Source organism: the organism of the source record quoted next, unplaced genomic scaffold, assembly GCF_019419815.1.
Source record: "Pyrus x bretschneideri cultivar Hongxiangsu unplaced genomic scaffold, Pyrus_bretschneideri_v1 Contig9, whole genome shotgun sequence".
NCBI lineage: Eukaryota > Viridiplantae > Streptophyta > Magnoliopsida > Rosales > Rosaceae > Pyrus > Pyrus x bretschneideri.
The window spans coordinates 5,609,664-5,636,437 of record NW_025999831.1 but is presented as its reverse complement, the minus strand read 5'-3'; the positions used below and the strand labels follow the sequence as shown (position 1 = coordinate 5,636,437).

At 32.7% G+C, this 26,774-nt stretch overlaps 1 protein-coding gene across 34 annotated transcripts; it reads right to left on the bottom strand.

Moving 5' to 3' along the window:
* Positions 1 to 11,754: 11,754 nt before the first annotated feature.
* LOC103927733 lies at positions 11,755 to 26,370 on the bottom strand. 34 transcript variants are annotated; one of them, XM_048576575.1, is made up of 15 exons: positions 26,085 to 26,355; positions 25,866 to 25,921; positions 25,482 to 25,520; positions 25,197 to 25,335; positions 23,876 to 23,976; positions 23,096 to 23,157; positions 20,893 to 22,275; positions 19,882 to 19,949; positions 17,403 to 17,523; positions 17,224 to 17,296; positions 14,660 to 16,372; positions 13,989 to 14,064; positions 13,432 to 13,518; positions 13,081 to 13,240; positions 11,755 to 12,455 (listed from the first exon to the last, which is right to left on the bottom strand). In XM_048576575.1, exons 7-8 carry the CDS (start codon positions 22,019 to 22,021, stop codon positions 19,912 to 19,914), a joined length of 1,167 nt encoding a protein of 388 aa, XP_048432532.1. In that variant the 5' UTR covers positions 22,022 to 22,275; positions 23,096 to 23,157; positions 23,876 to 23,976; positions 25,197 to 25,335; positions 25,482 to 25,520; positions 25,866 to 25,921; positions 26,085 to 26,355; the 3' UTR covers positions 11,755 to 12,455; positions 13,081 to 13,240; positions 13,432 to 13,518; positions 13,989 to 14,064; positions 14,660 to 16,372; positions 17,224 to 17,296; positions 17,403 to 17,523; positions 19,882 to 19,911. The 34 variants fall into 34 exon arrangements, 24 of the variants coding, with proteins under 24 accessions (XP_048432532.1, XP_048432534.1, XP_048432547.1 ...); XM_048576577.1 differs by having other exon boundaries at positions 14,660 to 16,365; XM_048576590.1 differs by lacking the exon at positions 17,403 to 17,523 and having other exon boundaries at positions 14,660 to 14,801; positions 14,870 to 16,372; positions 26,085 to 26,354.
* Positions 26,371 to 26,774: the final 404 nt, after the last annotated feature.

Here is a 26,774-nt window from a genome sequence, read left to right as displayed (position 1 = left end):
GAGTGTGTGTGTGCGTGTCAAGTGTTTGATTTGTGCAGAGAGAGTACTAGGATGGGTGGATCAACTGAGAAATTAAGAGTACCAAGGGCTTCTGAATTGTCTATTTTTGTTGCTCTTGAATGTTGACAATTAACGTGTAATTTGAGCCACACATGGAAGTAGATTGCAGACGTTTGAAGTGAAAGGCTCATAACGTTAATAACGACAAATTAGGGCTGTCAATTATCCCAATGAGATAAAAAGTGGCTTAGGCTTTTGATTATCTTTTTAAATCTATTTATTTATGTAGTTCCTTATGTTTAGCCTTATTCTTCTGTTGCCTCACCTTGTATTAGACTCTTTAATTTGTATCCTCTCCTTGAATATCGGCATCAACATGTACTAGTTAGCTGACCATGTGGGATTTGGCTTAGAAAAATAAAATGCGTAGCACTATTCTTTCACAAAAAGTTACAAAACTTGGGTGTCTAAGCACTTACTAGATGTCTAGTTAGTTGCATGTTGAATTATGATTGGGAATGATGATTGCACTTGAAGAAATAAAATGGTGATCCAATGCATGAGGCTTCCGCTATTTTATATTGAAGTCCTTTACTCACAAGGTTCTAGTTTAAAATGATAATAACAAGGATTGCTAAAACAAGTAGATACAATGGCTTCCTTGGAGAAATATATGATAAATTACTCCTGCTTGAAATATTCAAGTGCATCGTGTCGGTTGTTTATGTGGCTAGAGTTGTATATCGGCTCAAAACAATTTGAGCTTGCACTGGATTCGGCTCTTGTTTGGCTTGTCGAAGCTCAATTTATGAAAGAACCAAGCCAAGTTTGGTCGGGTCGGTTAAAAAACATGCTAAGCTTGAGCATTAGTATGTTAGGAATGTAAAACTCGTGAACAAAATTTTTCATGAGACAACTCAAGATAGGCTTGAGCTTGCCTCAGTCATCCAAGCTCGACAACTCTTGTGAAGTACCTTTCTAGAGGCCCAATTCGAACTAACTGAATTAATAAAACAAAGAAATAGCCGTATAGTACTATGGTCTAGTAGTATTTCTCTTTACTTGTAAGTGAGATGTTTTATGTTCAAATCTTGATAATGGTGAGTTCGTAACCAATTTATTTCTCCACCCTCTTAGTGTAAATATATCATTGTAATAAAATAAAATAAAATAAAAAACCTAGAAATGATAGTTTGATGGGTTTCTTCTTTCTGGTGGAAGTAAGTACAAATAGGGCTTCATGCATGGTTGCCGCTTAAAAAAACCCAAACCATATAACAACATAAGCATTGTCGTTCATTCTTTCCGGTGCTAGTACGCTTCAAAACATTTTAGAGATATAAACTTAATGATCTTATATATATACTAGTGTATACAAAAAACTATATCCTGTTCTATTTTTTATAGAATACTATATCATACTAGTGATTAGTGATTACTACAACACTATATTTAAAATACTTGATATTATTGTTAGCTCTTAAGCCTAAACCCTACCACGATATTGCAAAAAAAAAAAAAAAAAAAAAAGGGAAAATTAGGCGAACCAACTTACATTGGAAGTAGCTCGAAACAAATTGAGATCAGTATGGGGCTCGAATTTTTTGGTTCAAAACCAAGTCAAGCCAAACTTGGCCAAAATTAAACAAGTCAAACTTGAGCAAGGTGATCTTCAGTTTCGCTTAGCTCGTTTATAACTCTATGTGTGACAGATCTTTATTGGCGATGCTTGTTTCTTATGATGGTCGTGTACAACGATATATGAGATATTCGAATTTGAAGCATATTCTTCTTCGAGCTGTAGAAAAAATATTCAAAATATTACCAGTAAATTAAGAACTACGCTTTTCCTTTTTGGAATATAGAAGATATCTTACTATTTTTGGCAAATAAATATTTCTCTCCTCATATAACCTCGATACCAATAAAGTGATATTGCACTTTTGACCCCCGGGTAAAATGGTACGCCAAGTAGGGTGGGTAACTTGAAAAAGGAAAAAAAAAAAAAAAAAAAGGATGGCGACACGCGTTCAAACTTGAATGAAAAATTCCAAAGCTAGATATCCACTATTTCAACCCTTGTTAGAACTTAGAACTAGATAGTTAAGTGCAATAGTTCAACCTCTTCCAAGTTTGTAGAATATGGTGGAGGATGTGGGAGGGAGAAAAATCAAGGGGCACTAATGCAAAAAGTACACTTTAAAAACACCCTTTAACCAAATCTTTTTTTTTTTTTATTTGGAAACACCCTTTAACCAAATCTTTACCATATTCTCTTCGATTCGTAGTGTCGGCCGAAAGATTTATCTGAAAAAACAAAATAAAAAAGAAAAAAAAGAGAGATTCCCACAAATATAAGGAATTAGGTTAAGTGGGAGATGGACGATTCGGACGTTAATCACGCGTCGCGCTGTAACTATCAAGGTCTTGTTTTGGGATACACGTGGAACAAACTCAATGGAAGATGGACCCATTTGATGTGCAACGAAGGTTCCCTCCATGCAAGCGATGACGTCATACCACCATATCAAGGACACGTGTACGGTTGCCTATGAGATATTGATTTTAGGTTTTCCAGACACCCACGTCTCACGTGTTTTTAACACTTGATACTTGGTAGTCTACCATTATCTTTATAATGGTGACATGTAGGAAAAGATGAAATGTGCCTAGAATAATGTCCCTTTTTAGTCTTTTAATTTAAAATTTTGGGTAGGGTTTTGGCATCCAACTAGCTAGTAATGCCTAGGATTACAAATTGACTTTCTAGCAATGTATAAATTTGAGTTAGTATCAATGTAAAATTAATTAATCTAAACAAAATTATTATAGTGAAGGAAAGAATTTTATTTGCTATAGAAAAATTGTAGTTTTGATACCTTACAAAGGTAACTTGTTTAAAAAGATTGATCGGATAGAACTATTGTACCACCTAGAGGAAAGAAAAAACAATGAGTTACTAAGATATTCTTATACACAAAAAGAAAACACTTGAAACTGAATGAACAAAATATTCAAACATGGAAAGCATATCATGAGGGATAATCTATCGTTTTTGGCCAAGTGAGGAATGATATCTTGAGTATCGAGAGAGAGAGAGAGAGAGAGAGAGAGGTAGTTTTTATTTTATGATACCTGTTGGGTTAGTCTTGTATTTCACTTTATTTAGAATATCGACTACTGATATGGTTACAACCTTGCCAATATCATCCCTAGTATTGAGTGTCCATCTAATTTAACTTAAATTTCTTCTTCAATCTTGGATATACATAATGCTTCAGTTTAAGTTTTACCACACAAAAATTGTGAATCTAAATGGGTTTTATAGATAGATGATAAAACCGCAACTCAGTAGAATTGAAGACAATGAAAATTGAATATTATTTACCATAAACTGACATGCAAATTTAAATGCAAGAATGCAAATGAAGAGAATTCGCTTCATTGTGTTCAGCAAGGAAATAAATAGTGATGAAAACAAATTACGGGCAAAATCTATACGAAATGTTACAAACCATGATATAAATTATTGCATCAAAGTTGTATCCTAAAAGAAAATTCATACTTCTATATGAACCCATTGTATGATTTTTTGTATATACCTTGGTGGATTCATTCTCTGGATGAGTTTCTCATACTCATCATCCATATTATGCGAAAAGCTCATTCTAACTTCTGCAGCAAGTCACACAAAATAAATAAATAAATAAAATTAGACAAAAGGTTGAGAGAATAAAAAGGAATCAATTGGTATATGATTTGGATGAATGATGTTAATTTGTTTATATAAGTGAATTAGCTGTGTACCAGAATTCTTCTTAAGCTCAAGTTACAAATTTTATGCACATTATAGATATCTAGATTATGGAGAGTAGTAGCATACCTTGTAATATTTGCAAGCTGGACATGTCCATTGTGAACAGGGATATAATTTTTTTCTAAGGCATTGGAAAAAGTATATTGAAACTTGTAATCAGATAAAACTGTAATTATATGATAGAAAACCATACAGTACAAAGATTGGAAAAAAAAGAAGAAGCTGAACACAATTAGTCTTGAAAAAGACTTATTAGTCAAGAATGGTTAATAACTGAAAATACAAATCACCGATGGAATAATGAGGAAACATAAAGCAACCAAACTCGTATAGCATTAGGGTGAACTATGGTAATTTGTTGATATAACTGATCTACATCATTATATCTATTGGTTTTTCAGAAGAGAAAAAGATTTATTTTGCTTTTTCCAAATGGAGTCTATGTTAAATGAAGTATCATTGGTCGTTAAATTGTTGGTATTATACGGCGAATAAGCTGGAATAATTAGTTTGGACAACTAACTGGAAAGGTGCTTAAAAAATTTATTATACACTGAAACAGTTCTGATTGAGAAAATAATAAAATGTACTAACTAATTGAAACAAACTATTTGATTGTTTAGTTGCCACCATTGTTAACGAAATGATATGCATCATATTTCCATTGAACTGTTGTTTTCCTGTTTATATAACTCAGATTAACATGTGGTAGATAAGTTAAAAAATTTAACTAACCACCTTGTGTAAGAGCATTTTATTTTGTGTTGTATATAACATTGAAAATAGTGCGTTAATTTAATAAAAAACAACATATACATCAATATTGTAATATGTGTTTTTTGATTAAGAATTTTTATTTTAATGTGTGGAGGATTTTGGTACACAATGGGAAGATTTTCTATGTCAACTTTACTGAACACAAAGTATTTAACCAATAACTAATCTGTATTTGTGGAGGCATGTCCATGTATTTAACTGTAGTAAAAAATGAAGATCTATTTATACCGAACTTGATGAAATATGGTAATAAGCTGACCTTTGGAGGACCTGTAGTTGTTTAATACTAGTGTAACCTTGTGCCAACACAGAAAAACATAAAAGACAACAAATATAATAAAAAAGTGAGGGACAAAACAACCATTCAACTCTACAAATGCGAAAACAGCAAGAGAAACAGAGGAAAAAGCAAGGGGCAAATGGGTCCGGCCACTGGTCATCAATTGTACTCAAACCTGAGTTTTAGTATACATGATGATGATACATGTAAGTCCTGAATCAATTAAAAAAAAAACCAAAATTCCTAAATGAGGTCAACCCTATCCCTCTCTTATACTCTTCTATCTTCCCTTTGTTTTCCTTCCCCAATTCTAAATCATTCTTCCACCCTTGGTATCTCGATTTTATCTCACCTTAACATTTTATGTCCAACCTACAACCCAGCTCTCTTCAAATTGTATTTAAAACAATGAAGTGCTTGCATAAGAAGGGTGCAAAAAGGCATAATGCAATCCAATTGCAAATCGGTCCAATAAAAAATTCAAACAAAAAAAACTCATCATCTCTCTCATCAAACAAAAATTCCCAAATCCAACAAAATTCCTGATCACAACACATAACATAAATTAATAAAACATTACTCAAATAACAATTTAATTTCTAAAATTTAAAATGAAAGAGAACTAAATACACATATTTGGAAAAAAAAATGGAATGATTCCATATGTAAATCTCACCCTCAACAGTTTTAAAACACAGTCATCCCAGTGCAAATAGAAGGTGGAAAATGTTATCCCAGCACAAACACAACCTGCAAAACAAACAAACCAACACACAAAAAAAACCAAATGATCAACGATAAAATTTAGAAACCCTACCACACAAAATCGTAAGAACAACATAAAAATTACCAATAAAAGTTAGCAAAAAAAACACACGGTTTGACAATAAACGTCTTAACGCCAATGATGGCCTCAAACCCAAACAAAATCCCATATCAGTTTAAAAAAATAGTGAAAATGAACTAAACCCATTCCTCTATCTATTCTTTTCATCTGTTTTCCTATCTCTAATCCCAAATCTCTCTTCCATGCTTTCTCTGCCGTTTTCCCCTCACCCTCAATCCCATTTTCTTCCAAGTCTATAATAAAAACCACATGCATAAACACGCTAGAAATTTGCCAATGTTGTAAAACTGATGATGTGTGCAATGGAATAAATAAATAACACACAAAATTTACGAGGTTCCTCTACAGTCAGTGTGACTAGAGTACGTCCTCGGGACAGTAGTGGTGCTTTCATTATAATCTGGAATAATAAGATTACAAAAATAACTCTTTCTATTATCTCCTATCTTCTTCTTTTTTTCTTTCTTCCTCTACCAGCCGTATCTCTATCTATGTATATTTGCTCTCCTTCTTCTCATCCATGTTATAGACAAAGCTTTAGATAAGGTTGTGGTGGGATGAACAGTGGATTGGTAGTGGGATAGGTGGCCATCCACTGTGAATGGCCTGTGAATTATAACACTCCCTCTTGGATGGCCACAAGTCTTTAATTGACTTGTTAAAATCTTGATCTGTTTTGGATGCTCCCCCTGATGAGTATCTCCCCTTGATTTCAAATTCTTTAGGTTGATCATTGATCCTTTTGCTTTAGTCTCTTAGCGGGGAGAGTTGCCGAATGAGGTGCTTTACTTGTTGTTAACTTTCCATAGGGTTTTTCTTGAACTGGGCTGTAGGACTTTCTACTAGACTTGCACCAAAGGTCTGAATTTACTCCTTTTATCTGGAGCGGAATTTGATTCAAAGGTGGTGGACACCTTGATCTTGAATCGGACTTGTGATTTCTTCAAGATCCTTGGGACTTGTCCTTGAATGAAATGGAACCACAAGCAGCTCCACATGACAAGTGATCTTTGGCTCCGTCGGGGATGAATCAGTTCGTGTTTTGTTGTGCTTGTCTCCACATGCTTAAATGTATCATTTTCGCTTGCCTTATCTGTTCCCCTTGCAGAAATGGTATTTTCCCTATGCAAGTTTGGCATCTTCTCTTGCAGTATTTGTCCTCTGATGCAGGAGTGGAATGCAAACCTTGCATTTGAAAGGCCCTTCAAAACATCACTTCTCAGCGACTCATCATGCTTGGCAGCTCCAATCATCATATCAGCAGTTTGAAAATGAGTACTCAAGAGCAATACTAGGTAAGCAATCAGGAAAGTTTCCAGGTAGTCGGTTCCTGACTGGAAATTTGATTTCAAGTTCCGACTGATTGTTTTCTTTCTCCTTAGTCCTCCAGGTGAGAATAAGGACAAAGAAAAGGACAGGGAGATTGCATTATATGTGATACTTTTGCTCTCGTCCTTGATGATATGAGATATTCTTGCTCTAGTGTGACTTATTTGAAGATGTATTCTCGGAGAGGAAGAAAACTGAGTATTTCAAGATGTTTTGTTGAAGATGCATTCTCGGAGAGGAAGAAGAGTTAGATATTTTTGTAGGTCTACCTTGCTATGGAAGATAGAGGTCGACATATATAGGGATTTTCCAATAACATGTAGTGGTGATGTGCCTTTACTCTTGTCAGCAACTGTGGTGTAATTAGAACAATAAGATTCACGCGTTTTCAACTTTATCAGAGATCTTTGACAAAGTTGCACGTGATATCCAAAAGCTGAGATTGCGTCTGAGAAATGTTGACGAACTTTATCCTGAAAATCTGGCTTTTCAAATTCAGAGAGCAGTGACTCTTTGATTTTTGAACAAGTGACCATGTTGCTTCTTCTTTGATAGAGGCATCAATTGTGCTCAAAATGTATGCTCGAAAAACTACTGCATGTAGAATTTTCCCTTTCTTGCACTTTTGAGATTTTATCTGACCTCCTTTTTCCTTCATCATTTCTGAAAAATGGTTTGCCCATCTAACATTTGCTTAGATTTGAGTCTTAAGAGTGGTACAGACGAGCCACTTCAGGCTAGTATATGGCGCCCGTCCTTCTTATCTTCTAATGGTCCTCTTGCAGTTGGAGGCTCTGTGATAAAGAGTGACCTAATTGCTACAGTGGTAGTTAGGAATCTTCTCACTCCCAAAGATAACAGAATCATTTCAAACCGGTCTGATGAGTTGGCCATTTAAGACTCATTGGCTCTCAATATTCAATGTGCGGGCTCTGTTTCTAATATGGGCGAACGCATACTTGCTCGAACTCACCAAGTTGAATCATTAATGGTTGAGGTGGCAAGTCTTAAATAAGATATTAAAGGGCTCAAGCACGAGAATAGAGTGTTACACATGTTTGCAAATAATTACTCGACGAGCATGAAAAAAAAGCTCGACCAGCTACTGGAATCCGAAGGTCGGACTCAAAATGACAATCAGGGATTCGAGTCTTTATTCTAAAGACACCCATTGTCTCAGCCGTTTGGAGTTTCACTAAGTATTGAGGCTCAAAATAATCAACCTCTGGTGTCTTCCCCTTCTGGGGTACTTCCGAGTACTGAGGCTTCACATGAGCAACCTTTGTGAAGGTTCCGTCCTATTTGTTTATTTTAACTCATGTGTATGTAATTTCTCAGAGATATTAATCAATAAGCTTTATTTCATTCAATGTATTTTGCCAAATACAATAAAACATATACTTCACTAAGATGTGGTACTTCTGGACCAAATATTAATTTATCTTTACCTTCACGAAGATAAATGATCATTCTTACTGTCTAAATAATTTGAGTATTCAACTTATAATCTTCAATCCATATGATTCTTTATAAACATCATAGATAAGATTCGTGTTGGTATATTGTTCGATTCTGCAATTCGAGACAACATCTCTCTCAACACTTTATAAACTTTCTAGATTCTTCAGGAGTCTAAATCTAATATTATTGACTCTTGCAAGAGATTTCAGTATGTTACAACCATATCATAATGATAATACTCACTAAGGCAATTTATACCATCCATTGGTATTTAAGTACATATTTTATGCTTTACCCTTCCAGAGCTTTCTTCAAGTAATCTGAATCCTTCAGGGATTTTCTACACTTTATGACACATTTTCCTTTAGAATTTATATAGAGCAACTTGCTTCCATGTATATTTGAGGGATTTATTTATAGAGATATGATGTGGGCGACTCATAACCCTTCATATATAATTCTCCATTCATATGAACTTGTTTATAAGAGCATAATTTTAGGTTTCAATTAGTAACCTTGTGTCATATCATGTGAGTGTAATTCATTGTATCACAAATGCCCATATGTAACCTCATTTGGTTCAACATCTTTTGGCTATTTGTATTATATACACATATATATAGGTCCCTTTTTTTACGTTCTTACAATATTGTAATGGAATTGTCTTTCTCCATTTTTGGCAAATAATATTTCCTTTCGTCGACGAACAAAAGAACGTGACTCAATATCAATATAACCCATTGATGAATTTAGTAGTTACTTGTAAAAACCAAAATTACCATTGGTTGTCATCAATCATTGATCCTATATTCTCATGTGCATGCACATGCATAAAAGCTTTTCATTTATTTGGGTATCTATTGCCTCTTTATAGACATTACACCATTTCTTCCAAGATAGTCATAATTTAGAGAATGCGGATCATAACCTCCTCTAGAATGTTATAGAGCTGGGATTTTAATCTCCACTTCCGAAGTTGAGTCATTGGAACCTATATGTCTATCATGCTTCATGCATGAGACATCAACATTCCCATGTTCGCGTATTGTCCTTTTTGGGACATGTATCCATACGGTGACTGTTATGCTTCCGGCATGCAACAGTTATACTTTGGGAATGCAATAGTTCAGTAGTGTCATATTCTTCTTCTTTCGAAGTACTGAATCTTTTGAATCCAAGGGTCTGCCACGCTTTAGGCGTGTAACAGATTTGTTACCACATTATTTTGTCCAACAGGAACATCAATTCATGTAGGCACATTTGCAACAAGTATAAGTGATTTTATTACTTTTGTTGCATCATTAAATGTATCTAGTATTTGATTTGCATATCGTTGCATTATTCAATTATTCTCACTTCATTTTTATATTGATTGCTTCATGAATCAAAATAAGAAAAATTTTCTTCTTTCTTCTGGAACGGTCTTTTCTCATCATTCTTCTGGAATGATATTTTCTCATCATTCTTCTGGAACGATGTTATTTTTTCCCCCTAATGGCGGTAAAATTGTCTTATCAAAATCCTAGTCTGCAAGCCGCGCGGTAAACATATCCCTAGTCAAGGGTTCTAAATGTTGAATGATAGATGGTGAATCAAATTCAGCATAAATTTCCAATTTGTGTTCAGGCCTTATTTTTAATACATTGTGGCAGTGCAATAGGCACATAGATAACATAATAAAAAAAACTCGTGCATGTGTAATGTTTGGTTGGTGCCCAAACACAGTTGTACTGAGAAATATTGATGGTTGGTAATTGGTCTCAACCAAACTTAATAGTGAATTATGTATAATGGTATGTCCACATGTAGAAAAACTTGCAATCTCGTTTTCATGAGTATAGCGTGAGTAATCAATTTCGTTTGCTTAATAAATGCTTTTGCTAAATCATTTTTGAGTATGAACATGAGGAACATGGTGTTCAACGTCAATGCCCAATGACATAAAATAATCATCAAAACTTCGAGATGTAAACTCTCCTGCAAAATGTATCATACATCAAGGAACTTCTGGTTCTTATTTAATAGTCTATGAATTGAGACTCTTATGACCTTTATTACAATTAAGTTGTGGCACTTCAGCTCTTCAAACTTAAGGTACTTATCAAGAAACTTCATGTCCGATCTTGAGGATCTAGGGACTTCATTCCTGATCTTTTTGCATGATGGAACTTTGGGACTAATCATTTTATATGATGAGGATCAAGAAACTTCAGGTTCTTATCTGATCAAGGAACTTTGAGTCCAGTATGTACTCATCGTAACAAAAAAAAGTACAATAAATAAATTAAAGCAATAGGCGGTAATTCCAACCATGGTAAATAAATTGCTTTAAATAAATAGAACTTGTGATAGGGCTTTAAACCAACACCATGCACATAAATATGCCAAAACAGAAAATGCAATGATTAAGTCCTTATCTTTTGTTGTTTTCTTTTTCTTGGTCTGCCATTTTCTTTTATTTCATCCCTTTTACTTTTATTATTATTTCACAGTTCGAAGTCATTTTTGTTATCCAGGAAATAACAGTAACACTAATTTCCAATTGGTGTTCCTCCTCTGGTGAGTTTCGAAAAAATTGAAACGGTTCCCATAAGTTTTGGAGTCAAGCGTGTCTGTAACTTATGAGAAGATACCGAACAACTTTCGTGAAGTTCAAATTTTAGTATGATATGGATAAGAGGATACCGAACAACTTTCGTGAAGAAACAATTTTGATTTGAGCTACCGAAATTAAGTTTTGGTACTCATAAGGTGCCTGTCCAATTTTCTGCGAAATTAGAAACTGGTTTAGTATTTCAGGCATCTGCAATTATTACACCGTTGGAATTTTCTGAAAATTTGATCAATTGTAGGTACTGGGCAGACGAACAACTTTGAAGAAGAAAGTATTTCAATCTGAGGTCTGCAAGTTGGAGTTCCGAGGCTGTTTACATGACTGTCAGATTCTTTACGAATTTTGAGTCTGTACTCTTTTGCTTGTGCAAATGATGATATACAGTCATACAATAACATATATATATATATATATATATATTTGCTTCAGGGAAATTAGTAGTACAAAGATTTTATGATGAAATAAAAAGATTTTCTTATCTGTGAGATTCCAGGCAACATAGGTGAACAGGATTTGTGGCTTTGTGATTTCCACTGATACAAGAGTTTCTCGTGCTGATAACGTGTTGTAAAACTGACGGTGTGTGCAATGGAATAAATAAATAAGACACAAAATTTACGAGGTTCCTCTACAGTCGAGTACGTCCTCTGGGAAGCAGTGGTACTTTCATTATAATCAGGAATAATAAGATTACAAAGATAACTCTTTCTATTATCTCCTCTCTTCTTCCTCTCTTCTTTCTTCCTCTACCGTCCGTATGTCTATCTATGTATATTTGCTCTCCTTCTTCTTATGGTGGGGTGAACAATGGATTGGTAGTGGGATAGGTGGTCATCCACAATAAATGGCTTGTGAATTACAACAGCCAAAACCCAAAACATAGCCTAACTAAAAATCTCACCAATTAAAAGTTCCACCAAAAAAAAAAAAACACACTATCTCTTTGATCAAATGAAAACTCCAAAATCAACTCAATGATTGATAACAACACATAAACGAATCTAACCAAGATTTTCCTCAAGGGATATCCCATAATTTAAATTCATGCTAAACCCATTCCCTAATTCTCTTAATTGAAGGCAACCCAGAAACAAAATAATGAGAAAAAATGAAAAACTTATTCTCAGTAGCCAAACAGCTCAAAGCCCAGAACAAAACAAAATTAAAAATTAAAAAAAACAAACAAAAAAACACCTTTGCGGGTTTGGAGCTCTTTTCTTATAATTGTTATAGTATTGGTGTTGCGCCTCAATTCGTGGTGTTTCCATCTTTATCAATTGAAGGTGGGGCTGCTGGTTTGGGTGAAAAAGAACAGGAGAAGGAACCGAGCCTACAAACAGAATCACGAAAAGCAAACATAAGACAAAACCCATCTACAAATCTAAAACCACAAAAATTAAAAAAATAAATAAATAAATAAAAGACCCACATTGAGAAAGCTGTAAAACTCACCAGGAAACACCAACTTTTCTGGGTAAAAAATTGGATCGGATCTAATTGCATCGTTGTCAATAATTCTTGAGAGAAAGATGGAAGGTTGGAGGGCGAGAAAAATCGGCGTTTTGGAGACAGAAAGCTAGAGTTGAGAACAACATAAACTGAGAATGGCTAGAGAGAGAGAAGCAAAAGCAGAGAAGAAGTCGAAAGGAGGTCCAGCGATGATCGATGTGTGGGTAAAAATTGAAACGGAAGGGAAAAAGTGAGAAGAAAAGTGGAGAGCAGGTGTCGCACAGTGATGGTGTACACGTGCATCCAATGGGCAAAACCGTAATCCCACTGTACAAAGCTGGCAACAAAGGAGGAAAGCAAGGATAAACCGAGGGGCAAAACGGTCATCACACTGGTCATCCACAGTGACCAGGCCGGTTGAGTTTTAATATATACTAGCTTGTAATGCCCGCGCGTTGCTGCGGGATTACAAATTCCAAGAATAACAAATTTGTAAGTGGAAGTACCTCATTGAAAGCCTTCAGGAAGCAGTACAACACCTTTTGGAATCTTTGCCTCATTTTGGCCGTGCATAATGTGCAAGCAATTTAAGCATTTCCCAGCACCACAGAGCATCATATTTCCTAGGATTAATCAACAATGCCTCCTCTAGCTTTGAAATAGCAGCTGGGCAAACATAGGTAATATTGATTTATTTGGTAATTTAGGTTCCAACTTTGTCTCGATTTATGATTTTTTGTTAAACTGAAAGCGTAAACATTTAGGCACTTACCAAGAAAAAAGCAATTAATTATTTGATGCTACTTACAAAACCAATTGCCATACATAGGCTTTGATTAAAAGGTTTAAGTATTTACCAAAAGATTCCAGTTGCAAAAATGCATGGAATATCTACAAAGTGTATGATAAATGAAGAATTTAATTGCTTCTCTTCCTTCATTTTCCTTGCACCCAAGAAAAGAAAAACAATTTAGTGCCAAACTTTAAAAAAAAACCTGTAAAATCCACAGCAAGCATTAAAGAAACTTAATAGTGTAGGAGATAAATGTTTGCCCAAATAATAAAAGGAAAGATGTTTGGTAGCTATATTTCCAGCAAGCTCATATACACAGAACATATCTATTGTATCATACACATAAGTCAAACAAAAGCATTAGAGCTAATAATAAAATGGAAATGAAAACCTATTAACCAATTTATTAACAAATTTTTTGTGTAGATCGCTAACTCACTATTCTTAATTTATCAAATTGATTAAAATTAGTAATTCTCTTATATCTATCAATACCTCTCCTACCCTAGAACAATAAACAAAAAAATTCTCAATTTCTTATATCTCACAAAGAAAAGCAGATGCATGTCCATTTGAAATCTTACAACCAAAAGAAAATATCAGGGTTTCTTAGTTTGTTACCCAAATCCACCAATTTGAATCAAATCTGTACACCCCAGCTTGAAATCTGTCTGAATTCACTTGCACGAACACAAATCTTATACATGGAGAACAGTTTAGATGAAGTTGAGAGAATAGGTAGTAATGAAATTAACAAACAACCAAATTTCAAACGAATAATTAATTGTTAGATGTACAACGACAGCAAAAAAACTAAATTTTTAGATGTAGAACCCGAAATTAACACTAATAAAAAAATAGCACTTGAATAAAATGCATAAACAAAAGCTGTGCTAACATGAGAAAACATGCAAAACAAAACAATGTTAAATATCCTAGGTGTTCCATTTGTAATTATTCTCCATTTTTATATATTTAAACTACCAATTATCTGCATAAATATTTCATTTTCTTACAACTATCACAACTATAAAACATACTTTGTAATTGCTTTAATTACATCATTCTTTAAAAAACCCTTGGGTGGCAGCTGAAAGGCTGTCATATTTGAGCAGTGCATATAAGCCAATAATTTTATCCACTGTTATTATGTTTATGATTTGCATTTATTTAGAATTCATAAATGTAGGAAAAGATTTATAGGAACTTAAAATTTTTAGAACAATGAAAAACTATGCATGTATTGTGAACTCTATGTAGAGAGCTTTGCAGAACTGGAGACAAATGTGTACCTGATTGGTTTGCACTGCCCTATCCGGTGGATTCTATCTTATGGTTGCCTCTCAACAGCTGGGTTCCACCACGGTTTTTGCTATTATGAACCCTAGCTTTCTTTGTCTCGAAAACGACGGTTTGTCTCGCTCTTCAACCTTGCTGTCTCACTCACAAATTAACACTGAAAATAAATTAAAAGAGAAAAAAATAATTTGAAATTTTCGTACCTCAAGTTTTTGGGTTTTTATTGTGAATCGAATTAAGAAGTAAAGGCACAAATTGTGGGAGGAGAACACGAAGAGAAAGCAAGGGTTTGTTTTCCCCATAAGAAAACTTATTAATTCATGTCCTCTTCCTTCCCACGCCTAATTCACTTAACCCTCACTTTTCTCTACCCAACTCAAACTCCCCCATCTCCCAACACTGTCACTTTCTTTCATCCCTCACTACTCTCTGCTTGTTCCATCTGTCTCTGCAACTTTCCTTCTCCGTCTCGGCAAAAATAAAAAAAAAGAAGTGTAATGAGGCAAGAAACAAAAGATCAATAGAAGATGTTATTATAAACCTGTTATTGAACAATATTTGAATGAAATGAACAAACGTGGAGATGTTAAAGTAAATGAGCAGCATACCTTGTAATTTTTTGGAAGGAAGTGACGTAGAATATGAACGATGATGTAAAATTGTTGTAAGACATTTGAAAAGTGGTAGGAGGAGGTGTAAGAATATGGTATCTTAATTAAATTACATGAATTGATAGAGTGCAAAGCATGGAAAAAAAAGCTGTATACAGTAAGTTGTGAGAAAAGCTTATTAGGTGAGAATGCAAAATAATGAAAAATACGAATGACCTATGGAAAAATAGGTAAAGATGTTGGTTAAGCTGGGAAATGAGGTAAAAATGCGAAAGCGAAACAACATTAGAAATAACCAATGGAAAAGTAGGGTAAATTATGTCCTTTTCCTATTGTGAAAATAGGAACAGAGGATGTTGAAGATGGATCAGTTATGCTTTATTTTGTATGTTTGTGGCATAGAAAGATATAATTTGGTGAATCGTTTTGACTTTGTTTTTTTTTTTTTCCAGCATAATCATCATGTCCATCTTTTCTCTTCAGAGGAACTAATTGTTACCAATATATAAACAAACAGTATCTACTTTTCATGTGTTACAAATACATGATAAATTGCTTGCTTATTCATTGAGAAATTTAAGATGGACATCCTGAAGCATGAATCTAGATGTTTTAAAGACATATTTTATGGTTATCCGTTGATTAAATAAAGAGATACAGTATGTATTGGAGAATTGTTTAATCTATCTAACCAATAATAAGAATGGTGTGTAGGTAGATTAAACAATTTTTTTTATTGGTGAGGTGTTTTTTTGTTTAACCATGGGTTATGGAGCGAACACATTTTTGGTTACATGTTTGATAGTAGTTTTGGATGTTCAACTATATCTATTAATGGGTAGGCAAGTAATTAATTATGTACTAAAGCTAGATGAAAAGTGGAGACTGTTGATATACATTGGTAACAATTAGTTCCCCTGAAGAGAAATGTTAGTAAAATTTAAATTTGAGTAAAGTGCATTTATGAAAAAGGGAATAAATTATAGTTTTTTTAACATACCTTTGATTGCTGTAGAAATGTTTTTGTATGAGGAACAAACCAAGCAACAAACCGTGTAGTTGACTGGGTGATGAACATCTCGAATAGACTGATAACTTAATTTACCAAAAAAAAAAAAGAAAAAAAAAAGAGAGATCATTGTTAATATGTGTTTGAACAAAAATAGCACGTGTATATGCATGTTTAATAGATTATAATATAGATGGTAAAAATTACTGGAGACATTTTTATCAAAATGAAAGGAAAGTACCTAGATTGTTGTTTATAATTAGTATGGGTGAAGCGTCAGTACTTTTAAGAATATTAACCTTGATTTCTAATGGATTCAAATAAGCTGTTGAAATTTGGAAAGAAAAAAGAAGTTATATAATGTGGGATATCAAGTTGGGAAATGGATGAGGATATCTTAGAAGTTTAATTATGGAAATGCTTAATTTTCATAGGTGTTAAATTGTGGTGTAAGTTGACAGGGGAATGCATTGTTGGTTTACTTATAGATCAGATAACAATATAGAAACCAAATACATATTGAACATTTTATACCACAGATGTACAGAGCAAATATGGAAGTGAAAATATACTCAAAACTGATACAAAAATATATGCTGCAATATTTTGATATAAAACAAAACTGCCATAATCAAATAAATTAGGGTTTTTTCTTCGTAGTTTCATGTATTTCAAAAGATATATGATGTAAATTATACTTGAATATTAGCATTGTATAAAAAAAATGTTAAATGGATGTATCACATTTAAGTTTAAGTAACAAAATACTTTAAATGGTTTTTCAAAGTAGCATTGTTTATATCCAGAAATTAATGATATATCGTATGTTTATATAATATATGTATCTTTGACTATGAAAACAATATAACTTTTTACTATTAATCTTAACATTAACAGAACAGATAAGAGCTAATGAGATAAAGCTAAGCTACTTCACCTCTTCCATAAGTCCACGTCTCTATCTAAGCGTAGACATCCCCACATCGACCAGATAGGTATCCTGTCGTGACCTGCAAGATTTACACAGAATTGAAAATTTGAAAGAGGTTCAAAGCATGAACAGATTGTAAAATGCAAATTTTATGGCACCAAATTGGGTTGGAACCAAGGACGAACCATCATGAATAAAATGTGGATACACAAAATTGGCAGGAGATAAACTTGTTTCATGAAACGCAACTCAGAGTGATGCTGATCTTTGGTTCCGACATGGAAATATCACATGATCTCAAATTACCTTCAATTGGTAATTATGTAAAGAACAGTTACGTGAAAAATCACATGTATATATTTTTGAATCCAATCTATCATGAAATATTCTAACATGTTATAAAATTGTGATAAAACAAAAGAATTTATGATAAGGGTGAAGTAGAAAAACTATTCATACTAAAACAAAGCTAGGCTTAATGTTGATGCACATATAATAATTCATCTGTTTACATCATTTGTCATGTACATGTAAAAGGTAGATAAATATAATAGTTAATAATGATTTGAAGATTGAATGTAAACATTGTTTTTTAATTGCTGTAGTTGCATAGTATGTATATATGTATATATATATATATATGATTAAATCAACTATTTGATTGTAAATTTTGGAGAACATCTTTAAATACTATATTTGCAGTATAATTGGTAACATTATTTTCTCCATCACCTATCAAAATTTTGAGGCCTTCTCTTGATGTCACTCTAGATAATGCAACATATAGTTGACCATGGGTAAACACCGGTTCAGGAAGATATAAACCAACTTGTTTCAAAGATTGTCCTTGACTTTTGTTAATGGTCATTGCAAAACATGGTCTAATTGGAAATTGACGTCTTTTAAAAACAAAAGGCCACTTGCTCTCTGTTGCTGTAAGAGTAATCCTTGGTATGAAAACTTTGTAACCAGTATTGTTTCCAGTAAGTATTTTGGCTTGGATAATTCTATCAAGCAACTGGGTAATAACTAATCGTGTTCCATTACATAAACCCAAAGATTGGTTCAAATTTCGTAATAACATGATTGGCATTCCTATTTTTAAAGTCAAGTTATGCGTGGGTAAACCATTGAATTCTAATTTATTCAAAAACTCAACAGGATATGATGCTTCTAAATTTTCAATGTTTCCATTGGAAGAACACAATGAATCATAGCTTAGGTACAAATGTTGTTCTCCAGGTAACAATTCAATTATATAATTGTTTATATCTGTAACAGTTGTATTTAGAGGTGTTATAATAGCACGCTCTCTTAAGTAATCAAAATTGTTAAAAGAAGTTTCAAAATTGGGATATGTTGTGAAAAAAATGGAAGAAATAGGATTTCCAGAAGAATGAATTATTAAATCTTCAGCTATTTTAACCAAAGATGTGTCTTTGTCATTCAGATTATTTTCATCATTTATGTCATTAATTTTTCCATCACCTATTTGTAAAATCCAATCTGCAAAATCACTGATTTTTTGTTTTTCTTCAATGCTAATTCCACTTTTGGATAATCTCATATTTTCTTTTAATCGAAAAATTTTAAAATGGGACCATAAATAAGAACTATTTAAAGAAGCATTTATTATGTCTTCTTTAGTTCCTCCAGGTATAACAGGTAAGATTTGTCGAAAATCACCACCTAATAAAAGAGGTTTACCACCAAATGGAAGAGTATGTTCTGAACTATGTAAATGTGACAAAAGATCAGAAAGTGATTTATCCAACGCTTCAAAACAGTGTTTGTGATTCATAGGTGCTTCATCCCATATGATTAAATCAGTTTTCTCAATTAATGTAGCAAGATGTGTTTTCTTTTTAATTGCACAAATGGAAGATTCAGTAATAACTAAAGGTATTTTAAATCTAGAATGAGCAGTTCTACCATTTGGTAATAATAATGATGCTATTCCTGATGATGCAACTGCTAAAACAATTTTTCTTTCAGATCTGAGCTTACTTATGATAGTATCCCATAAAAAAGTTTTTCCAGTGCCTCCATGACCATAGACAAAGAATAGACCTTGTTTTTTTGCATTCACAGTTTCTATGACACAATCATAAATGTATTTTTGATCTTGATTGAGTTGTGATTTTAAAAATGTGTGTTTTTTGGACAATTCTTCACAATCATAATTTAACTCTTCTCTTAAAAGTCTATTTTTTATTTCTACCATTCTATTTGCATCAGGCATTGGTAGATAATGTTTTTCTAAAGAAGTTGATGCATTATTAAAGAGCAATTCTAGTTCAAATAGTACACAATTTTTTAATTCGTTTTCTGGCACAATCATATCAGGAATTGCAAAAGCTTTTCTTAAGTTGTACAAAATGTCGTCATACATATTATGCCAATAATTATCAAAAAGAATTTGAGGATTTGCAACATCACAAAATAAAATAATTGTAACAAATAATTGTCTTAATTGAGTAGATGACGCTATATTTACAGCATTTGATAAAGCCTCAATCCATTCTTTATCATCACCTAGCAATCCTAATGATTGACATGCATCTTGATATGAAGTATGGACAACGCCATTAACAGTTTTTATGTCATCAAAACTTAATGCACCTTTTTTCAAATTCAAAAGCATTCTTAAATAATATAACTCACCTGATGCAGGATGTACATATGTTATTCTGCCTATTGAACCTCCACGTTTTCTCGGCTTCCAAATTTTTCTGCGTGTATCATATAAGAATTTTGAGGGAATTTGAGCATAAGTTAAAGAACGTGCATCACTATAAATTTTGTTAATTTCAAACCAACTTGTCAACATTGTATGGTCAGAAGCATTTTGATTAACAATTGATTGCAATGATTGATCAGCACTAAAAACAATATTTTGTTCCAACGGTAAATGGACTGGTAATCGTTCAACAGAAGGTTCTCTATGATGTATAGAATATTGAAACAATCTCCAAACAGCTTCATAAGGGGATATATATCTACAATTTAAATATGTTAATATCTCATCATTTGGATCTTGTTGAAGAATCAAGCGTGCTCTATCTGGACCTTTGTTTATATATTTAAACAAATATTTTATAAGTGTTGATTGACAACAAAGTTCAACATTTATATGAGCATTATATCTCAAAAGTAATTCAAAATTATAAGGAACAACAAAACTATTATCAACTTTTATTCCATTTTTTATAACAAATTTGGTCTCATCATCACGACGCCTATAAATAGGAAAACCACTTGGTTCAAAAACTGTTTCATTTTTATACGGCTTGGGAAAACTTTTGGAACATTTATTTTCTCGCATGCAAGAAGAATTTTTATTACTATAACCACATGGACCATGAATCATAAATTGATTGACAATTTCATAAAGCCGAGGATTAGCAGATTTGTCGGGTAACTCAGCTGAAATTATTGAATCTATATCTGTTGCGGAGTAGCACTTAAATTTTGATTTCAACCATATTAGCATATGAGAATGAGGTAAACCCCTTTTTTGAAATTCAATTGTACAAACATCTGTTTGGAAAAACAATCAATAGAAAAATGAAACAAAACAACCACAAAAAACAGGAGGTCAGTTGCATGAAGAATAAAAAAACAAAGAAAAAAAAATGTAAAATAAGAAATAAAGAGAGTTTTTTTAGAACTTACTTGCATCAACTTCTCCAAAAGGCTTTCCAGATTTGATAAAATCAAGCATATCATCGAGTTTCATTTTAAAAATTCTAGAAATTATATCAGGTCTGTCCTCAGGCTTGTAACCTGGTTTTGTTTCAAATTCTCTTATAATTTCTGGCCACTTTACATTGCAGGTAAATGTTATGAATAAATCTGGATGACCATATTCTCTACAAATAGCCATAGCATCTTGATAATTATTGAACATGTATCTAGGACTTCCTGTATACGAAGTAGGCAGCACAACTTTTTGTCCCAAATTCTTTGCGTCATTGTCACCTCTTGACATTGCATCATAAATGCCTTTGTAAATTTCACTTCTCAAATTCTTTTGATTTTGCCTAATGTAATCTAGTCTATCTTCCTCAAGTGTTGCATAAGAATCAACCAAATATTGTTGGAAAAGTCGACCTCCTTTTAACAACGTAGTTAAGGATGGTTCTCTTTCTTGAATGTGATAAGTTATATAAGCTCTCATGGGTATCCTTTGTCTTTTCGTTTTTGGACCTTTATAATTTTCATTCCATTTTAAATCTGGTTTATACCCATCTTCACCATAAGGAAAAAGAATAGGATACTGAAGAGCCATAAATTTTGGATTCAATTTTGTAACACGTTTTAATCCTTCACTTTTACAATCTATAATGATGTCTCTATTAGAGTCAGACAAACCTATATCACCAACTATTAAACCCCCTATTTCATCACTTGTTGGTTGATCATATTGTTTACCATCATTTTGTTGTCTGCCTAATAAACTCATCTTTAAATTGATAAGTCCATCAATTTCAAATTTATCTCTTGCTATTCGGAAAAGTTTGACTAACTCATTTGACTGATCAAACATTTTAATCAATTCTTGAACAATTTTTGTATCAAGCCTTCCATTATTTTCTTGAGAACCAAGAGCTTTGAGACGGTTTTGGACTTCATTATATGTATCATAAACATATAATTGGGCAAATTTTGGAGATTCATTGTCCATAGGTAAAAGTGATCCCATCAAATGACAAACTTGACCACTAATTTTAAAAATGTAAGGACTTGATCCATCATTAATTGAGTGATCAACTTTTGCCCCCATAGAAGTAAATGAAAACATAGAATTGTAAGCTCTAATATTTTCTCTGAAAGACAAACTTTTTGGACCTCCATTTGGATCAAGCAAAGAATCTAAAAAAGTTGGTGCTGGTTTTGGAGGTTCAAATTTAATTTTTCCTTCTTGACAACAAAGAGTGAAAATAGGTTCAGCTTTTTTCCAACTTTGTTTAAGAGATTCTTTTAACCAAAAATAGGCACCACAGTGAACACATGTATAAATCTTATCACCCAAGTCTATATAATCTCTGATAACCCCTATAAAAAAAATATGGCAAAAAAACAAAAACAAAACCAAAAAGTTAGCAACAATACACAATGAAAGAAACAGTAAAAATAGACTAAACATAATTGTTGTATATAATTTGAAACGCACCGTTTCTATTTTTTTGAAAAAAAGCTTGCCCCTTGTTGATGAGATTACGATCTTCAATATATAACGTTTCATACACTTTGTTTCCAGTATTGTTTGATAAATTAACAATGCTTTTCCCTTTTTGTTCACGTGTATATTTTTGTTTTTTAACCAAGCTAGAATTTAACATTTGATCCTCGTTAACAGACCCGACAACAAAGCTATCAAAAGAAGTTTTTCTAGTTGAACCGTTGTTTTCATCTAACAAATTAAGGGACAGAGATGCATTAACTGCATTTGGAACAATATTTTCAAAATTCTGCACATAATTTATTCTACACATTTTTTTCAAACGATTGTCATAGTCCGGAAGCACATTAGAATCAGCGTCATCAATATTTTGCTTTCGTTTTATAGCATCACTTCCCCGATCATTTACTAATTTTTTAGACATAATGAAAAACAAATATTCACAATTACTTGAAAACCAATGAACTGCAAAACAGATTTGAAAAAAAATAGTAAGAAAAATAAATGAATAAACAGCACACAGGCAAATATAACAAAGCCTAGACCAAAAACGAAAAAGCTTTGAAAGAAAAGTTATCCTTCAATTTAACAAAACGAAAACAATAAATAAAAGTTGCTAAAATTATAGAAATCAAAATGAAAAACAAATAATGAAACCATTAATAAATAAATGTAGAAGTTTAAGTTGGTTACCTTAAGGATAAAATGCGTAGATCCTATGCAATCAACTAAATTGCTCGTGTCTTCTCAAAGATCTGTATATCCATTAGAAACTAACTTTTAATTTTGCTGAAAACAATATATTAACCACAAATTTTATACTATTAACAAATAATAATCATTGTGTTATTATGACTATCCAAATCAAATAACATGTGTAAGTATGTTTGGATATGACTCTTTTGAAAGAAAATATGACATTTATAAACATAAAATAGATGACAAAGGATGACTTTAAAAATCACAAACTTAAAAATTGGATCTGTAAAACAAAATAATGTTATTTTAATACAAAACTTTTTAGGAAAGAAAGTTTATTAAATTTTATTTTTGATGAAATACAGTTAATATAGCATCACACAACAACAAAAAAAAGCATAAATACTCTAATGAAATAGCAACTTATTCCCGATATGTATTTTTATGGGCTACCCCAATTTTGTTCAAAAGCAAAGTTTTTTGTTGGGTTGAATGTTTATTAATCACTTTGACCATTAATTAATTCTACAAAGTATGAATATCTTAGCATTAATTGGAATTAAAAAAAAAAATAGTTGACAAAATTTAGTTCCCACAACAGCTCTGATTTCTTAACATTCTTGAATACATAACATATATTTTCAAACATATTCAGGCAAACACAAAATTCAAAACTAAATTTGTAGTAAAAAAAAACATTTAAAGGCAAATCACATTGATAATATCAACCCAAATCAGTAAATAAGAGTAATATTGGGAAATATTGACCAGTACCTTAGACAAAAGGCCGTTTTCAATAATCGTGTGGTTGTTTGTAAACCCTTTGATGGCCACACAGAGTATCAAGAGTGATGTCATGACAAAGCCAAAATTTCCTACAAAGATAAAAAGAAATGAACAAAAATTAGTCAACTTTGATTTGAGCAGAGGAAAAAAAAAAAAAACTCAAAATTCAAGGAAATGAAAGGACAAAATCACAAATTACATAAGCAAAATTAATAAAACAATAAATAAAATAAGACACCAACATCCACAAACATAAAAATAATGGGTAAAAGCAAGGAAATCCATCTGTTAAGGAGTTTTTTTTTGCTTTGAACCTTGACAACTGGATCTCCTGAACAGTAAGGTGATGAGCACAATGATCCCGGAAAAAATTGAGGCCATGCTTCATAAAATTGATCCAAAGTGTTATGAATGTTTTGAAGGGTGCAAGCACAACCGGAATTAGCAACACCAAGACAAAATTAAGAGGATGTCGTCACAACAAAGACTGAATCGATGATGGCTTCTATGGTTTGACAGGTATGCAAACAGTTGGAATCCATGAGGTACAAAAGAGGAATAGCGAGACAGAGCAAGTTCAACAACAATAGAAAAGAAATCTGTTAAACCAGCGGAAACAAATGGAAAACTGCAGAATATACAACTAAAATAGAGGGTGGGTCGATGGTGAACATGTAGATGGAAAGGGTAGAACAGTCAGTGGACTGTACAAAAAAGGAAACAGCGGGGAAAACAGAGGAAAATCCGAGGAACAAAAATGCCCACACAGTGGATGTCCACAGTAATATCATTCCACATAATGTAAATCCTATAAGAAAAAAAAAAATTGAAAGGCCATCTTTGAGTATGATCGACAAAACCACAACAAACATAGGTAGTTATGGAAATATCACACCACATGATTTGTATTAATTTATGATAACCATGGTCTGTAATGTAGTGGAAATATCCTACATGATTAGTGATAAACTAATTTGAAACAGGTTTTGCTTCCCAATAGCCATTTTTAGAAGCTATCCCAATTTTCTTAAGAAGCAAAGTTTTTTGCCCGCTTGAGTGCTCATAAATCACCAATGCCATTAATTAATTATTGAAAGCATGAACATCCCAATATGAATCTGAATGAACAAACCGTTGACAAAATTTACACATTAAAAAAAGTAGGCAAACAAAGAATAATGACATCTACACTTACCAATTTACACATAAATTCCAATTCTGAATCATTTAGGCTTCCAAAAAATTGCACAAAAATGCTAAAGAAAATGAACAAACTGAAATAAAGCAACATGTACACGCGAAGACTCACCCCAAATTGCTATGAAGGTCTGCTGCACACGCGAGAACACGTTCACAAAGCCTTTCAAAGGCTGATATCCAACTTTCAAATATGAAGATTTTAACCCACAATTGTTATTTCTTAGCTTTAGCCACTTCAGCTACATAACCTGAAAATAATAATAATAATAATAATAATTAATTACAGTTAATTAATCTGGGTTAAAATTAATAAAAAAGCTGGGAAATTTCAAATCTAAAATCACACCTCAGGCTGCAAGTAGAATCAAAACCATGGAATTTCAAAACCACTCACCTTAAACACAAAGGTCTTCGCAGGCTTCAAATGTAATTTCTGCAGAACAAAAAAACCCAAAAAAAAAAAAAAACTTGTAAATCTAATAAAAATGAAGAACAAATATTACAAATCAGATAACCAAAATCACTAAAAACAAAAAAAATCAACATGCATGAAACGGAAAACTAATCTGTAAAAGCGAAGAAATCCATTTGCAAATATGGTTTTTGGTTTCGAACTTGGAAAGTTTGGTATTTTGACCAGCACACCGAGGAATCGAAACATACAAAGCAAAACCCAAAAATTAATCATCAGTATTCCTCTTTTTTTTTTTTTTAAGTTTGAGGGAAAAATCAAAGCACAAACAAAAAAAAAATAACACCAAAGAGATAAATTATATACCTGACCCAGAAAAAGCTAGGAAGAATAAAACCCTAAAACTTGAAGAACAATGTTTCCTGCAACCAAAATGCAAAATCAGAGATAACAACCAGACGTAGAGCGCGAAAAAACAAAGAAAACGATGGGCAAAAAATCCGAATAGCCCATATTCACAACAATCAATCATAAAATTTTCTTCCTAACCAAACAGAAAATAAACCAACACATGAATCAACATACCTGAACGGGAGCGATGCGTTTGTGCAAAACAGGGGAAAAACGCCAAACACCTTCGAGAAGATCCGATTGGAACCGAAGAGGAAAAGAAGAGGAAAACGAACGGAACGACTGAGAGAAAAACGAAGAGGAAAAGAAAAAGTAGAAGATGCTTCTGGCATCTTTCCTATAAAACATAACGTGGCCAAATAAGAAAAGAAAGGGGCAAAATAGACCATTTACTGCACAATCCCACCAAAGTACAAAAACCATGAATTAGATGAGGGTTAAAACTGGGTCGGCACTGTTTATGAACAGTGCTCAACCCTTACGGGTTTTAAGAAAAGAAAGGGGCAAAATAGACCATTTACTGCACAATCCCACCAAAGTACAAAAACCATGAATTAGATGAGGGTTAAAACTGGGTCGGCACTGTTTATGAACAGTGCTCAACCCTTACGGGTTTTAGTATATATGATATGATTAGAGATCAACGTTTAGGGATTGATCTTTTGAAGCTGTTTCGTGATGTAATTGAAGTGTTAATATTTTAATAGGAAAGTTAGAGACTAAATTTATAGACAAAATTTTATAAATTAAATGATATGGAAGTTGATGATAGATTATTACTTAAACGATGATAAACGTGCTCAATCTTATTAGTGACACATTATTTAGTTTGCAAATTTTGTCCATAAATTTAGTCTCCGTAGC